Source organism: Bos taurus, chromosome 2 (assembly GCF_002263795.3).
Source record: "Bos taurus isolate L1 Dominette 01449 registration number 42190680 breed Hereford chromosome 2, ARS-UCD2.0, whole genome shotgun sequence".
Lineage (NCBI taxonomy): Eukaryota > Metazoa > Chordata > Mammalia > Artiodactyla > Bovidae > Bos > Bos taurus.
Genome location: NC_037329.1, coordinates 86214623 through 86233016, shown reverse-complemented (window position 1 = coordinate 86233016; position 18394 = coordinate 86214623). Strand labels below are relative to the sequence as shown.

At 35.8% G+C, this 18394-nt stretch overlaps 1 protein-coding gene across 2 annotated transcripts in view; it reads left to right on the top strand.

Annotated features, from left to right (window-relative positions):
* Window positions 1-6699, top strand: part of BOLL (boule homolog, RNA binding protein) — a gene marked incomplete at its 5' end in the record, with an annotated part of 68862 nt that extends 62163 nt beyond the window's left edge. For both annotated transcript variants that reach the window (NM_001168704.1, NM_001102115.1), the window contains 1 exon segment: window positions 5888-6699. In NM_001168704.1, coding sequence (NP_001162175.1) covers window positions 5888-5911 — 24 coding nt within the window. In that variant the 3' untranslated portion in view covers window positions 5912-6699.
* Between the last annotated feature and the right edge of the window lie 11695 nt (window positions 6700-18394).

The following is an 18394-nucleotide window of genomic DNA, read 5'->3' as shown; positions in this document are numbered from 1 at the left end:
AGCCAAAAATAAATAAATGAAGAAGAAAGCCTTCAGAATGAGAGACCAAAACAGGGGGAAAAAAGGAATTCAGAAGAAACATATAATTCAGGGAGCAAAAAAAAAATCAAAGAAGCATAATAATATCCTCTCAGAGATAAGGAAAAATTTATGACATGTGGTCCATGCATAGTCATCCCAGAAAATACTTTTTTTTCTAAACCTCTTAGTCTTTTTAATTTTTTAGATTTGTATTTTGAAATATTGATAATTTCAGATTTATAGAAAAGTTGTAAATAAATTTTTCTAAAGACAGAGGCGAGTAACAATAGAGAAAAGAATAAAGTCAGAAGATAATTCAAGAAGCCAAATATTAATTCTGGAAAAAGAGAAAATGGCTTGGAGAAAATTAGCAAAAAAATTAATAGAAGAAAATTCCCTAGGAAATTAATGACAGGAGTTTCTGGATTAAAAGAGCCCAAAGAGAGATCAAAATGGTGGAGTAGGAAAATGTGGAGCTCACCTCCCACCACAAACACCTCAAAGATACATCTACGTGTGGAGCAGTTCTCACTGAAAACAAACTGTAAGTCATCTGGCAGAAAGACAGCTATATTAATACAACTAAGTTTGTAAGAAAAATCCAAGATCCAGATGAAATCAGGTAGGAAGAGAAGAGAAATGATCAGGTCAGGACCTGCACACCTGGGAGGGGAAGATGGAAAAGGAGAGGGATTACACAGGCTCAGAGGAAGTATACAGACTTACTCCCTGGAGAGTGAGGTTCAGTCCCCATTTTGGGTTTCCCCACCCCTGGAGTCTGGCACTAAGAAGACAAACTCAGAATTCGAGTTTGAGCATTAGTAATAAGAATGCTAACTGCATTAGAGGAAAGAATTGATTAGCACAGTGCCAGTTTTAACAAAGAACTAGAAAATATAAAAAAGAATCAGAACTGAATATGACAAATGAAAAACAACTAGAGGGAATTAACAGCAGACTAGGTGATGCCTAAGTGATCTAGAAGGTAGAATAATGGAAATCCTTCGATCTTAACAGCAAAAAGAAACAAATTTTAAAAATGAGAACAGTTTAAGGGACTTCTAGGATAACATCAAGTATGAAAACATTCACATTATAGGGAACATTATAGGGAGATGAGAGAGAGGAGTTGAAAACATAGTACATGAAATTATGGCTGGAAACTTAACAAATCTAAAGAAGGAAACAGATGTCCAGGTACAGGAACCACAGAGGATCCCAAATAAAATGAACCTAAACAGACCCACACCAAGGTATATCATAATTAAAATGGCAAAAGTCAAAGATACTGAGATGATTCCAAAGGAAGTAATAAAACATTCAGTTCAAGGGAACCCCCATAAGGCTATCAGCTGATTTCTCTGCAGAAATTTTGCAGGCCAGAAGGAGTGGCATAATACATTCAAAGTACTGAAAGGGGAAAACCTGCAACCTAGGACATTCAACCAAGCAAGATTATCATTTAGAATAGAAGGGGAGCAGGATTGCAGGAGGGGTTAGTTGCTAAGTCATGTCCACTCTTGTGACCCCTTGGACTGTAGCCTGCCAGGCTCCTCTGTCTATGGGATTCTCCAGGCAAGAATACTGGAGTGGATTGCCATTTCCTTTTCCAGGGGATCTTCCTGACCCAGGGATCAAACCCAGGTTTCCTGCACTGCAGGCAGAGTCTTTACCAACTGAGCTAAGAGATATGTAATTTTCCAGACAACCAAAAACTAAAAGAATTCAGCAATAGCAAACCTAACCTTGAAGGAATGTTAAAGGGTCTTTTTTAAGTGGAAAGGGTCACAAGAAGTAAGAATCTATAGGAAAGAAAAAGTCCACCAGTAAAGGCAAATATGTATTAAACACGGTGGAGTAACCACTTAAATAAGCTAGTACTAAGAGTAAAAGACAAAAAATTGTAAAAGTCAACTTATAATTACATTAAACAGTGAAAGGATAAACATGAAGATGTAAAACATGGCATCAAAAACAGAACATGGGCATCTTACTTTTCATAACATAAGATTCAATTTATCAAACCTTAGTACAGAATTGTTTCCTGAGCTTTTTTTGATGACATCTTTCCCTACTTTGAGGACACAGGATAATGAGCAATAGATTTTGTATTCCACACTTCACTAACAATATTTTAAATGTGTCTGTTTTGGAAAGGCATGAAGGAGGAATATAGGGGTATCTTTTTCACTCATGAGATTACTGTTCCTTCATTACTGAGATCTAGCCAAAGCACTTATCTAAGATATACTGTCAAGATTTGCTGAACCCACTCCAGTGTTCTTGCCTGGAGAATCCCAGGGATGGAGAAGCCTGGTGGGCTGCCGTCTCTGGGGATGCACAGAGTCGGACACGACTGAAGCACCTTAGCAGCAGCAGCAGCCAAACCTCAAGGATTTTGTCGTAGTTCTTGTCCTCTTAGATTCTAATTCAGTACTGTCAACTAGCCTGTGCTCAGATTTTACTCATTCTTATATGTGGCTCTCTTTCTTTCCACTGTATTTGATATTTCAGTGTCTCTTTAAAAAAAAAATATATTCCTCTTTACCAACTAATCATGGCATGATTCTCTTTGCCCTCTAAGTTGTCTTCTAAGGGAGTTTTCAATTTTATTCTGCATTTTGGTAGTTTTTAAGTGACTCTGATCCTAGTCCTTTGATTCTTTTCCTATTTTAACTCTAAAACACCACCACCTGGATGAATGTTCACTACCTCCTCAAACTGAAAATCATGAATATATAATTTCTTACATTTTATTTTCAGGATCCTCACCTCTTTTGTGTTAGCTTGCCCATCTTACTTATCCCCTGAAATCAAAACAATGCTTGTTATTTTTCTGACCTGTTTTAAGCCACACAATCTATTTATACTGTTATGTATCCCTTTTTCAGTTCACTAACTTGCTAAAAATGATATACTCATTTCTCTTTCCACTGCCACATCCCTTTTCTAAGCTCTATTATTGCCTAACCAGATTACTGTATATTTATTCAAGGCTTCTCTATCTTCAGTTTCCATCCTTTAGTCATGCATAAAATCTGAATTTAGTTTTTTTAATCTGAGGTGGGTTTTTTCCCTGTTTTTATTCTCATCAACTCTTATCTGTATCCTTACCAAATTCCTGCCATTGCAGTCTTCCTTCAATATTCCCATAATAATCAACATGTTATTCATATATAACTACTTATATTTTTTCTTTGAGCTGTAATGAATTAGCACCACTCTTGTTCTCTCTAGGCATATTGAGCCTTCAATCAAGCAATTCCATATACAGAGAACAGTTTAACTTCACTTCTCTATTTTTTATGAAAGAACCAGGACATATTACCAGTAAGCTATGAGTAGTAGCTTAGGTATGAATAGCTATATATTACCACAGTATATTTCATTCATTTACCAAATATTTGTTGAGCATCTTTCATGTGCTAACCAATATTCTAGACACTGATAATATAGCAGTGAATGATATTAAGTGGTATTAGACACTATTGAACAGGCCAGAGAAAACCTGGCCTGTCTATAGTTTAGCAAACCAGACAGGTTTGAACCCCTAGAATCATGCTGTTCCCAACCTGGTCACCACTAGCCACAAGATTCTAATTTCAATCTTAAATAATTAGAATTAAGTTTAAAATTCAGTTCCTCAGTTGCAACTAGCCACATTTCTATTTTTAATTGAGGTATAGTTAATTTATAGTATTGTGTTAGTTTCAGGTTATACAGCATACTGATTCAGTACTTTTGCAGATTTTCCATTATAGCTTATTATAATAGCTATAATTCCTTGTGCTGTACAATAAATCCTTATTGCATATCCATTTTATATATAGTAGTTCATATCTGTTAATTCCATACCCCTGATTTGTCATTCCTTCCCTCACCCCTTGGGTAACCACAAGTTTGTTTTCTGTGTCTGTGGGTCTGTTTCTGTTTTGTATATATACATTTGTATTTTTTTTAGATTCCACATATAAGAGGTATTATATTGTGTTTGTCTTTTTTCTGTCTTGACTCATCTCATTAAGCATAATAATATTCTCTAGGTCAATCTATGTTGCTGCAACTGGCAATATTTCATTCTTTTTTGTGGCTGAATAATATTCCATTGTGTGTATTAATCTGGTTTTCTATTGAATGGCATTTGGATTGTTTTTCGGCTGTTGTAAATAGTGCTGCTACGAACATTGGGGTACATTTATCTTTTCAAATTAGCATCTTCTTTTTTTTTTTCCAGATACATACCCAGGAGTAGAATTGCTGGATCATGTAGTAGTTCTAGTCTTAGTTTCCTAAGGAACTTCCATACTGTTTTCAATAGTGGCTGCACCAGTTTACAACCCACCAGCAGTGTAGGAAGGTTCCCTTTTCTGCACACCCTTGCCAACATTTATTTGTAGACTTGTTGATAATGACCATTCACTGACAAGTGTTAGTTGATATCTCATTGTGGTTTTTTTTTTTTTTTTTTTTTTTTTTTTTTTTTTTTTTTTTTTTTTTTTTATTTTTAAACTTTACATAATTGTATTAGTTTTGACAAATATCAAAATGAATCCACCACAGGTTTTCTCTAATAATTAGTGATGCTGAGCATCTTTTCGTGTACATATTAGCCATCTGTATGCCTTCTTTGTAAAAATGTCTGTTCAAGTCTTCTACTTGTTTTTATTAGATTGTTTTTGATGTTGAATTATATGAGCTGTTTGTATATTTTGGATATTAACCCCTTATCTGCTGTGTGTTTACAAATATATCCTTCCCATATATTCTTCCCATCCTGTAGGTTGTCTTTTCGTTTTGTTTATGGTTTCCTTTGCTATGCAGAAGTCTTTAATTAGACCTTATTTGTTTATTTTTTCTTTGATTTTGCTTTAGAAGACTGATCCAAGAAAATATTGCTGTGATTTATGTCAAAGAGTGTTTCACCTGTGTTCTCTTAACAGAAGTTTTAGGGTTTCATATTTTACATTTAGATCTTTAAACCATTTTGAGTTTATTTTTGTATGTGATGTGATGTAATGTTCTAATCTCACTGTTTTACATGTGCCTGTCCAGTTTTCCGAGCACCACTTGCTGAAACCACATTTAAAGTGCTAAATAGCCCCACATGGTTAGTGACTACCATATTTGACAGTGTAGATACAGAATGTTTCCATCAACATAGAAATTTCAGTCAGGTAGTACTGCTCTAAAGAAATTGGAATATGGAAACTTGAGCCTATCCACAATGTAGAAATATGTCATAGGACAGCTTGGTTCCCTAAATTAAGAAAAGACTTTTGCTCAAAGTGCCAAAAAAAAATGGTAGTAGGAACTAGGTTGTTTCTTTGGCCCAAATTGATATTAACACAAAAACATTCTCAGGATAACACAGATACACAGAATTACTCTGTGTTATATGACTTAGATATCTTAAGTGCCTGTTCTACCAGTGCTAACTTGAACAGTACTTTGGAGGTTTTAGACAACTTTCTAAATAGACTTCTGGCAACCTCTACTTCCTTTTTTAAAAATATGTTTTTAAAACTACCTAATAATATTTTCAAAATAGAAGGAATGTAATTCATTTGTTTCTCTGTTGACCTCTTTCTCATTTCATATATGAAACATTTATACTATTAATATAATGCTAGACTAAAGATTGTGTGAAGTAGATTGTAAGCTCTCAGAGAGCAGGAAGCAGGCCTTTCCTGAGTTCTGACCCCTCCTAATCTCTACTTAAACACTATTGTATAATTAGTACCACATGTTCTGTGAGTATTTATTAAATGTTCATGGATGTTCTACACGTATCTGTTCTAACTTATCTTTTTTTTTTTTTCCTCATTCAGGGTTTCTGATCTATATTCTCCTTCTCTTTACTTAACAGACAGTGTGGAGCATTCATTATTAAGACAATTTGGGCAGCTCTAGTCCAGCTCAACTGATTTCTTATCCAGTGATCCTTGTGTAGCCGAGATCCAGCTTCAATGAACCGGCTAGAAGCTGCCCATTGTGAAACTTAGGGTTAGTTAATACCTCACCATACTTATTTATTCCACTATAAGCTGTCTAAATTTGATGAAATTTGCTTTTTCAGCTGTTCTACAAAATTATTTAGGTAAATGTGGCATGTTGATTTTTTAATGTGTTTATCTAACTGTAGTGACATTTTCTACAACGTGTTTTATCCATTCCATAAATAATAACCACATTGGGAATAGTGAGGTGTCTTTCATTTTCTCTGCTTTGTGTTATTTCTTTTCCTCTCAATCTTTTAGAAGTTTATGTTTCATGTTCTTTGGTATTTATTTTAATATTTAGGATAAGAGTCATTTCTAATTCTAATGCCTTTTATCATATAGTTAATCTTAATGAATCAGTTCTACTGCTTGGCAATTTTGTCATTTTTGTCTAATTTCTTGTTACTACTGCTCTTTAATTTTGCTTCTACCATGGTTTTCAGAATTTTAATAGTATTTATATGCATTTTTAAAAACATTTCCAAACGTTAGAAATACCATCAACATGATCAGTATTTTTGCCTTTTCATGTGATTAATTTGACTATATTAAATTTTTTCTCCTAACATTTGAGATAATGCTCCAGTATCCCTATAACATAAGCCATTTGGTACCAAACTTTATATAATATGGATCACTTAGTAGAATTGTTTTGATTAAAAGAAGGGCTTACCTCTGACATCTTATTACATTGATATTCTTCTGTATTTTGGTGCTCTTTTAATGCTTTAATCTTTTGACCTCTTCTTACATTTTACCAATATTTTCAATTATATATGTGTTCTTAAAAGGACAATTATTTCCATAAAAAGCAAATCTATTTCCTACTCCAAAGAAAAACATTAAATTATAATTATAAAGCCAATTCTTATTATATAATTGGAAAATAAGTGAGGAGAAAAAGCTGTTATTCAAAAGTTATAGAATAAATCGTGCTTTTATTTTTATTTTTTTTTATTTTTAGTATGAAAAAAATTTATTTTTAGTATGAAGACAACCACCTTCAATCCATTTGTAATTCTTTCCCTGACCTCCTAATTTTAGACAAGAAGGTAAAGCCATAAATATTGGCATTACCCAAATAAATCTGTTTTCCTTTCTTATTCCATCTACAAATATATTCCGTGCTCAGCAGCAGAAATAATAAGACAAGGACCTTAAAGTTTCTCCTGGTGAGTCAAATAGGGAGTTTCTTTTGAAACCATAATTAATATGCTTGCCAGTCAAATGGTTTCATGAAGACAGCATGACCATATGAAATATATACTAGCATATGAGAATTCCATGTACATTAATTTCTGTCAGGTTTTAGAAATGTAAAAAGACTTAAGTCCCACAATGAAATTTCAAAGTTTTTCGTTCTGTAAGTAAAAAGTACTAACTACTGGTATTAGAGGTCTTCTTTTAATAGTACTGTCCTTGAGAACAAAAAAAGTTAATGTTTTGACTTTCAAAATGTTAAACATGATGCTAAACAAATCCTGGATTGTTAATAAAAATTAATGATGCATTATTGGATAAGGAATTTTTATAATTATGCATACCTAGATGTGTTTTTTCAGAGCAATGTAGGTTGTATGTATGCACACACGTATATACATAAAAAGCATATACACATACGTTTTCTCTATATATATACATGCATATAATTCACACATATAGATTTTCTTAGAATTTAGCTTCATTTTGAGAAGCTAATCAGAACTGTGGAAATTACTGAAACCTAAATATATGGAGGGTATCATCAACCTTCTTCATGGCCTAGCTTGGTAGCCCAAATGTGTTTTTCTAAAAACAGACAGATTGGAAGGATGAAACTTCTCCCTACATGTACTAAGGAAAGCTCATCTTATTTTTTTCCTTTCTGTAGGTTTTTTTTTTTTGGTTGTGCTGTGCAGCTTGCGGGATCTTATTTCCCTGATCATGTGTCAAACCCAGGTCACAACAGTGAAAGCACCAAATCCTAATTCCCTGGCAGCATTGCCTATAGTATATCTTCTATAGATAAATTTGAAGTTTTTACTTACTTAGTACCCATTATGAAAGATCAGCCTTAAGACAGCTGCAATTCACTCTGTTTTAGAGTGAAACGGATAATACGTATATCAGTCCCTGTACCAGAATCACAAGGTAATAACTTTACAACCTATTTTCTGAAAATCTCTAATACAATCAGAGATAGAAAGATGGTAGCATGGCAAAAGGTAAAGCATCTTGGGAAATTAAGACTTGTAATTTCCTATCAACTGATTTCACAATAGCTTAGAAAAAGACATATGATTTAGTTTATAACATTGTTTTATAAATTTCTGCCAATAATGGCAGTACATTATTTTCAAACACATTTATAGATGATAACTCCCATATGTTAGGAGTGTTTCCTGGATTTATGCTATGTTTTACTATAGAATAATGAATTTGGGTCACACTAAAATTATATGTATTTTTCCCAGAAGTAGTGCTTCAATAATATTAAAATATAGAATCAAAGGACTAGAAAAAATTTTCAGAAAACATCCAGTTCAACTTTGATATCATGCCTCAACATGCCTTATTGTCATAAATAGTAAATTGCTCGACTGTGAACCTACACTTTGACTAAAATGTACTCTGAAATCCCTGTAGACTTCAAGGGGAAGGGGCCAAATTATACCCTAAGAATGGATGTAATATTCATAATTGGTACTGTTTCTTTCAACTGTATTCAGTGTTTTCATTCCTGTACATAAATTCCTAAAAATATACTTGGCTGTCAGCTTCTGTACTTGCAGGCTGAGTACTACTCTCTGGTTAACAGCTAAAGTTATTGCTTTCGTTGGACCTGCTATGTGTGTTTCTGTCTCTGCTTTTATGTATTGCATAAATTTGCTAATTACTTTCTGCATTCTCCTGCTTCCTCTCAGAAATCAAATGCCATTCAAGATCACTTGTTTTATTGTCATTATTTTCTCCTTTCCATGTGGCATAACTTCTTCAGTTCTCTATTATATATACTAGATTCATGGTTATCTTGATGTTACCTGCTTTCTGACCTGTCAGGATCAGCATATATAACATAGAAGGTGTAGATTTCAAACTAGTGAAATAACAGATTGAGGATTTCCCATATTATCATTCTTTTTAGGCATAATGCTTAAAATAGTATCAATATAATGACAAGCCTGAATTTATCAAAGTAAAGATACACAGTAAGTCATTAAGACATTCTACTTAGGCTGGTGACTGATAGCCATACTGACTTCTGGCTTAATTTTAAAATTTTCCATTTACTGGTTTGTCAGTTTTCCCCATTTGATATGTATTTTTTTAGTTAAAGAAGCTAATACTTGATTATTTACAAATATTTTAGCGCATAATTTTCTGAAGGAAGCTAGTATGGTACTTAGTTTTGCATTCCTGTCAAAGTGTGTACCCGTGAGTAATGGTCATTCAGTATTTCTCTAAAAGTGATCTAGGTCATAAATATCTCAGTGCACTTTCCCCACTTTGAAAAGAAGGGGTATAAGAAGCTGCCTCTGTATATGTAGGGACTAAAGTCCTTCCCTCCCTCCCCTGCTAAGTCTTTTCCTCACTTCAGCCCTTTTACTTGTTGGTTTTTGTTCCTAAGCAGAAAAAACTGGGGGGACCTTCACAATCCTGAGATCTATGTACCTGTAACATTCCACTATGCTCTTAGGCTTAAAGAGAGGATTTCCAAAAAGATTTTTTTTATTAGACTCTTACTTTTTTCTGCGTTTATTTCTCTGTGGACTAGAGAGGGTGAAATACATATCTGAGAGTTTTTCTTTCCTAGGGAAAACGAACACTTTTCAGGAAATGGTAGGTTTTTTTGTTTTATTTTGTTAAATTTAAGGAAAGTAAAGTATAAAGGCTTCAAAGTAAATGTCTCAAAGTTTTTAGCATTTATTTTCCTCCCATTACTTAGTATCAAGTTTTATGACATTCTTACTAGATTTCTGTCTTTAATATGTTTTGGTGCTTTTTTCATTTTCCCTAAAATTACGAGTGAAAAATTCAAAATACAGTTAACCCTTAAACAACTTGGGTATTAAGGGCACTGACTGACACACACACTGACACACACACCCTACCTGCGTATAATGCATTAATCAGCCCTTCATCTGCAACATTTTTTATCCATGATTCTCCCCTGGTTCCTTACCTGTAAATTCAACCAATGGAGGATTTCCAACAGGATAATGTAACTTGAAAAAATTCAAGCAATATGGGGAACAATGTTTTGACTAAAGGAATCCAGCTCACATAATTAATTGATACTTCAGAGTATCATTCTTCATTTTCACAGCTGCTTTCCTTCTTCCATTTCTGAACCCATTAGTACTCTTGAAGCTTCATGTTTTTCACAGTGGTTCCTAATTATAACAGAGTGATCATTTTCTAGGTATGAAAAAAGAGAACTCAGATAGCTTTTGCTTGACCATGGAATGTTTTATCCTTTTCTTTCTTTTGCTTAATGTATTATAAATATTATAAAAGGAGACTTTAAAAGATGATGGTCAGGCACAGTTATCTTTGTATCTAATTAAAGATCAGATTAAATTAGAAAGGATGTTAGTTAATAGTCATCTTTTTGTAAATCTGTATCTTACTAGATTTCAAAAAGGTTTCTTGTTTCCTCAAAGAATCTCATAAGTATAACTCTAGATAATGAAATACAGACATTTTGGGTTACACTTTAACAGATTTGTACTTTTGAATTAAAACCATTTTAATCCATTGACCTGCTTCTTGAAAATTACTTTCTAACTCATCATCACCTTTGCTTAAATTTTGTGTACCCATTACAGAGAATTCAAGTTCCCTGATTTTCTTCAAAAATGGACTGTTAGGGAAAATATCCAAAATTAATTCTAAAGATCATTTCTTCATGTAAGTTGTCCTGTTGATCTACTTTATTTATTAAACATCTTTCAAACCAAACTTCTCGATACACTCTAGGTAGAAAGTATTAGTCGCTCAGCTGTGTCTGACTCTTTGTGACCCCATGGACCATAGTCCGCCAGGCTCCTCTATCCGTGGAATTCTCCAGGCAAGAATACTGGAGTGAGTTGCCATTCCCTTCTCCAGGGGATCTTCCCAACCCAGGGAGTGAACCAGGGTCTCCCACGTTGGAGGCAGGTGCTTTACCATCTGAGCCACCAGGGAAGCCCTAGGTAAAGGTTGCCAACCATATAGTATGCACTAACATTTTAATCTCAGGTCATACAGTTTCAAAAGACTCTTATCTTTATTGATAATAAATATAGTTCTAATAAGACAAGCTTATCATTAGGGTCTGTCTGAGTAGGGTCATGTGAAAGAATGACACTATATCTTTTCTGAGAGTTTTCTCAGATCTTTTCTCAGAGTTTCATCAGAGACTTGTCATGTTCCAAAATGAACATTAGCTTAATCTTCTCCGAAATGATTGTATGGGTTCAGAATTACGAGTCCTTGTTTTCTAGTACTTATTTCCTCTTGAATCTCAGCGTCACCTTCGTTGATGAGCAGCAGACAGACAATTTGATTATCTTATAGAAATCAAAGCTATTTACCTATAGACGAGATCCTCTGATGTTTTATCAATCATATTAAGTTCTGTTTTCACTTCTCTCCTTCTGGTAGTCAGAAAGATCTTGATTTTGCTGACCTCTGCTCCTAGTTCTTATATGTGGGAATTATATATTTATTATTCAAATCAGGACACTTGAAAGTGGACACTAAAAGTAATTTATTATATAATTTTTGAAATATGTACTTCAGTTCAGTTACTCAGTTGTGTCCGACTCTTTGTGACCCCGTGAACGGCAGTATGCCAGGCCTCCCTGTCCATCACCAATTCCCGGAGTCCACCCAAACCCATGTCCATTGAGTCAGTGATACCATCCAACCATCTCATCCTCTGTCATCCCCTTCTCCTCCTGCCCTCAATCTTTCCCAGCATCAGGGTCTTTTCACATGAGTCAGCTCTTTGCATCAGGTGGCCCAACAAAGTAGATTATCCTATTAATAAACCTATTAAAATAATTCTATTCAAAGACTTTTTCAGAAATAAAATTTTGATATTACAGAAGGCATAAACCTAGATTGTCTCAGGGAAATCGAAATGTAAGTGATCCTACTGATACATTTTAAAAAATGAATGCAATATTAGGATCAAAAAGTATAGTCTGAAAGACATTAAGCCATAAAAAATAGGTGTGAATTCCTCTTACTTTAACCCTTGAAGCTTTATGGTTTCTGCCTCAGCCATTGATACAGCTGTATAAGTAAACTGAATTTTGTTCAGGTAGAATAAGCCTGTTTCCCTGTGTTATAAACATGAAATTGCAGAATCTCATAACTGAGGGACTGTAGGGTTGGAGAAGGCAATGACATCCCACTCCAGTACTCTTGCCTGGAAAATCCCATGGACAGAGGAGCCTGGTAGGCTGCAGTCCATGGGGTCGCTAGGAGTCAGACATGACTGAGCGACTTCACTTTCACTTTTCACTTTCATGCATTGGAGAAGGAAATGGCAACCCACTCCAGTGTTCTTGCCAGGAGAATCCCAGCGACGGGGAAGCCTGGTGGGCTGCTGTCTATGGGGTCGCACAGAGTCGGACACGACTGAAGCGACTTAGCAGCATAGGGTCTACAACTGTGGAATAGTCTTTTGATATTAGTCTTAAAATGTAGTAACTTAACCCAGGTAACTCACTTTGCTATATAATTTCTAGGTAGTTCTAAAGAAGAGCTTTCGTTTAGTCATTGAAGATTGTTTCAAGTCTATGATAACATTCCTTGGGAATTCCCTCATGGCTCAGATGATAAAGAATCTGCCTGCAATGCAGGAGACTCAGGTTTGAGCCCTCGTTCGGAAAGATCCCCTTCAGAAGGAAATGGCAATTCACTCCAGTATTCTTGCCTAAAGAATCCCATGGACAAAGGAGTCTGGTGAACTGCAGTCCATGGGATCTCAAAGAGTCAGACACAACTGAGCGAATAAAAACTGCATTAACTTTGTTGATGGATGATAATCTGCTATAAAATGATGCTTAAAATATGTTTTTGCTTACTATATTTTTCTAAGACAAAATAACACCTTATTTATATAGCACTTTAAAATTTATGAGTACTTCACATGCATTAACTCATTTTATCCACTCAATATTTTTGTGGCATAGGCAACTTTCTTTAAGAGAAGTGAAGCTTAGAAAGGTAAAAAGAGTTGCCAAAGATGACATTACTATTAAGTGATAGAAACTCAAACTTCTATTACTAATAAATAGTCACCTGTAAGGAGGCAAGTGGGAAGTGGTTGTGTGGGGAAATGGGAGGGGAGTATCCTTAGAGAACACATTACTTTGCAGAAATAGTGGTTGTCTTATTCAAGAGTTTATAGAACATCAGTTGTCGAATCACTAAAATTAAATCTTAGATACAAATAAAATGTCTATTCTAATCCCTTAAGCACCTGGGAGTTGGAATCAAAAAATATTTCAATACTGAAGTAAACTTATATCTCTTAAGGTAGCCAGATGCCTCATCATCTAGTTAGTGACATCCATGAATGGATGGAGACTCCCATTGTCCCTACCTATTATCCAGCAAAAGCACAGCCAAGGGAACAGGTATGACAGAATCAGCAGGGAAAGAAGACCCTATTGAGCTTGACTGTAGTCTGGCATGGTGAAGAGACCTGAGACATGTAGAATAAGTGGGAGGCCCTCTGAGGCCCCTCGCCCTCCTTTCTCCCCCACCCCTGTCCCCATGAGGGAACAGGGGTGGGGCCCACTGGCCTTACAGGCCTCTGGTAAAATACTACTACTATGATGGGGATTTTTGCCACTGACTGGGGTTGGGGAGGGAAGAGGGGAAGCTCCAAAGGGCTCTGGATTCTGGCTCTGGATTGTGTTGTTAAAAACAACAGAAATAAAAATGAAAAACTCTGATAAACTTGAAACTGTTTAATCATGCTTTTGTCAAGTAACCTAAGTCTGAAGAGTTCCCCAACCAAAACAGGGGTAATAGAATCATCTTAGAATTTAATTTTTAGATTGTTAATCAAAATTTGTCCTAAAAAGTGTTGTGCTGACCAAGTGGGCTTTATTCCTGGGATGCAAGGATTCTTCAGTATTCACAAATCAATCAGTGTGATACACCATATTAACAAATTGAAAGATTAAAACAATATGATTATCTCAATAGACGCAGAGAAAGCTGTTGACAAAATTCAATACCCAGTAATGATTTAAAAAAAAAACAAACTCCAGAAAGCAGGCATAGAAGGAACATCCCTCAACATAATAAAAGCCATATATGACAAGCCTATAGCAAACATTATCCTCAATGGCAAAAAAAAAAAAAAAAAATCCTCTAAAATCAGGAACAAGGGTGCCCATTGTCACCAGTACTATTCAACATAGTTTTGGAAGTCCTAGCCACAGCAATCAGAGAAGACAAAAGAAATAAAAGGAATCCAGATTGGAAAAGAAGAAGTAAAACTCTGCAGATGACATGATCCTCTACATAGAAAATCCTAAAGATACCACCAGAAAATTACTGGAGGTAATCAATGAATATAGTGAAGTTTCAGGATATAAAATACACAGGATCTGGATACACAGAAATCCCTTGCATTCCTATACACTGACAATGAAAGAAACAAGGAAACAGTTCTATTCACCATTGCAATAAAAAGAGTAAAATACTTAGGAATAAATTTACCCAAAGAAACAGAAGGCCTATATATAGAAAACTATAAAACACTGATGAAAGAAATCAAAGATGACACAAATAGATGGAGAAGTATACCATGTTTGTGGATTGGAAGAATCAATATAGTGAAAATGAGTATATTGCCCAAAGCAATCTATAGATTCAATGCAATCCCTATCAAGCTACCCATGGTATTTTTCACAGAACTAGAACAATTTCACAATTTGTATGGAAACACCAAAAAACTTGCAATATCCAAAGCAATCTTGAGAAAGAAAAATGAAACTAGAGGAAACAACCTTCCTGACTTCAAACTATATTCCAAAGCTGCAGTCATCAAGACAATTTGGTAGTGGCACAAAGACAGAAATATAGGTCAATGGAACAAAATAGAAAGCCCAGAAATAAAGCATCTATGAACACCTTTGACAAAGGAAGCAAAAATATACAATGGAGAGAAGACAGTCTTTTTAACAAGTAGGAACTTCCCTGGTGGCACAGGTGGTAAAGAATCTGCCTGCAATGCAGTAGACCTGGGTTTGATCCCTGGATTGGGAAGATCCCCCAGAGAAGGGAAAGGCTACCCACTCCAGTGGAGTATACAGAATACTCCAGTAAACAGAATACACTCCAGTATTCTGGCCTGGAGAATTCCATGGACTGTATAGTCCATGGGGTTGCAAAGAATCAGACATGACTGAGTGACTTTCACTTTCACTAGTGCTGGGGAAACTGGTCAACCATGTATAAAAGAATGAAACTAGAACATGTTCTAACACCATATGCAAAAATAAACTCAAAATGGATTAAAGATCTAAGTGTAAGACCAGAGACTTTAAAACTCTTAGAGGAAAACCTAGGCAGAACACTCTCTGATATAAATCACAGCAAGATCCTCCATGACCCACCTCCAGAGTAATGGAAATAAAAACAAATGGGACCTGATTAAATGTAAAAGCTTTTACACAAGGAAGGAAACAATAAGCAGATGAAAGGCAGCCTTCAGAATACAAGAAAATAAAAGCAAATGAAACAACTTACAATCTTCAAAATACACAAGCAGCTCATGCAGCTCAATAACAGAAAAACAAACAACCCAATCAAAACATGGGCCAAAGAACTAAACAGACATTTCTCCAAAGAAGACATACAGATAGCTAATAAACACAAGAAAAGAAAATAATCACTCATTATTAGAAAAATGGGAATCAAAACCACAGTGAGGTATCATCTCACACCGGTCAGAATGGCCACCATCAAAAAGCTACAAACAGTAAATGCTGGAGAGGGTGTGGAGAAAAGGGAACACTCTTACACTGTTGGTGGAAATGAAAACTGGTACAGCCATTATGGAGAACAGTGTGGAGATTCCTTTTAAAACTGGAAATAGAACTGCCATACAACCCAGCAATCCCACTGCTGGGCATACACACCAGGGAAACCAGAATTGAAAGAGACACATGTATTCCAGTGTTCATTGCTAGGACATGGAAGCAATGTAGATGTCCATTGGCAGATGAATGGATAAGGGAGTTGTGGTACATATACACAATGGAATACTTAGCTATAAAAAGGAACACATTTGAGTCAGTTCTAATGAGGTGGATGAAATGAGCCTATTATACAGCATGAAGTCAGAAAGAGAAACATTCTCAGTATTTCTCTTTCTATGGAATTTAGAAAGACAATAAAAACAATCTTACATGCAAGGCACCAGAAGAGACAGATATAAAGAACAGACTTTTGGCTCTGGGAGCAAGTGAGGGTGGGGTGATTTGAGAGAATAGCATTGAAACATGTATATTACCATATGCAAAATAGATGACCAGTGCAAGTTCCATGCATGAAGAAGAGCACTCAAAGCCGGTGCTCTGGGACAACACAAAGGGATGGGATGGGGAGGAAGGTGGGACGGGGGTTCAGGATGGTGGGCAACACATGTGCACCCGTGGCTGATTCATGTCAATGTATGGGAAAAACCATCACAGTATTGTAATTATCCTCCAATTAGAATTACTTTTTAAAAAACTGCAGTTCAGCACACTGGGAAATATAAGGAACTCAAAGTGAGAGAAGGGCCTTTTAAATTATCCCAGAAAAACTTTAATCACTGGGGTAGCAAAAGATACTTACAGGCAGTGCCATCTACTTTATATTTTGAGAACATGACACATTTCTACATGTTTTTGAAAACATAAAGGCTACCAATAAAATAAATGTTCGGTTGCTTTTCTTCTTCCTTTCCATTCTTGGTGATAACTGCAATGCACAGCCATCCAAGGTGGATGGGTCATGGTGGAGAGTTCTGACAAAACATGGTCCACTGAATTAGTGAATGGCAAACCATTTCAGTATTCTTGCCTTGAGAACCCCCTGAACAGTATGAAAAGACAAAAATATATGACACTGGAAAATGAGCCCCAGGTCAGTAAGTGTCCAATATGCTACTGCAGAAGAATGGAGAGAGAGCTCCAGAAAGTGAAGAGGCTGGACCAAAGTGGAAATAATGCCCAGCTGTAGATGGGTCTGGTGGTGAAAGTAAAGTCCAATGCTGTATAGAACAGTATTGCATAGGAACCTGGAATGTTAGGTGCATGAATCAAGGTAAGTTGGACATAGTCAAGCCAGAGATGGTAAAAGTGAACATCAACATTTTAGTAATCACTGAACTAAAATGGATGGGAATAGCCAAATTTAATTCAGATGACCACTAGATTACTACTGTGGGCAAGAATCCCATAAAAGAAATGGAGTAGCCCTCATAGTGAACAAAAGAGTACAAAATGCAGTACTGGGATGCAGTCTCAAAAAATGACGAAATGATCTCGGTTCATTTCCAAGGCAAACCATTCAACACAGTAATCCAAGTCTATGCCCCAACCACTAACACCAAAGAAGCTGAAACAGTTCATATTTGAAGACCTCCAAGATCTAGAATTAATAGCCAAAAAAAGAAGAGATGGCCCTTTCATCACAGGGGCTTGGAATGCAAACTAAGGAGTCAAGAGATACATAACGTAACAGGCAAGTTTGGCCTTGGAGTACAAAATGAAGCAGGTCAAAGGCTAACAGAGTTTTGACAAGAGAATGCACAGGTCATAACAAACACCCTTTTCCAACAACACAAGGGATGGACATCATCAAATAGTCAATACCGAAATCAGATTGATTATATTCTTTGCAGCCAAAGATGGAGAAGCTCTGTACAGTCAGCAAAGAAAAGACATGGAGCTGACTATGGCTCAAATCATCAGCTCCTTATCGCAAAATCCAGGCTTAAATTGAAGAAAGTAGGGAAAACCACTAGGCCATCAGGTATAATCTAAATCAAATCCCTTATGACTTTAAGTGGAAGTGACAAATAGATTCAAGGGATTAGATCTCACAGAGTGCCTGAAGAACTATGGACACAGGTTCCTAACATTGTACAGGAGATGGTGACCAAAACCCTACCAAAGAGAAAGAAATGCAACAAGGCAAAATGGTTGTCTGAGAAGGGCTTACAAATAGCTGAGAAAAGAAGAGAAGCCAAGGAGAAAGGGAAAGATATACCAATCTAAATGCAGAGTTCCAAAAAAACAGCAAGGAGAGGTGAGAAAGCCTTATTAAGTGAACACAAAGAAATAGTACTCTCGCCTGGGAAGTCGCATGGACGGAGGAGCCTGGTAGGCTGC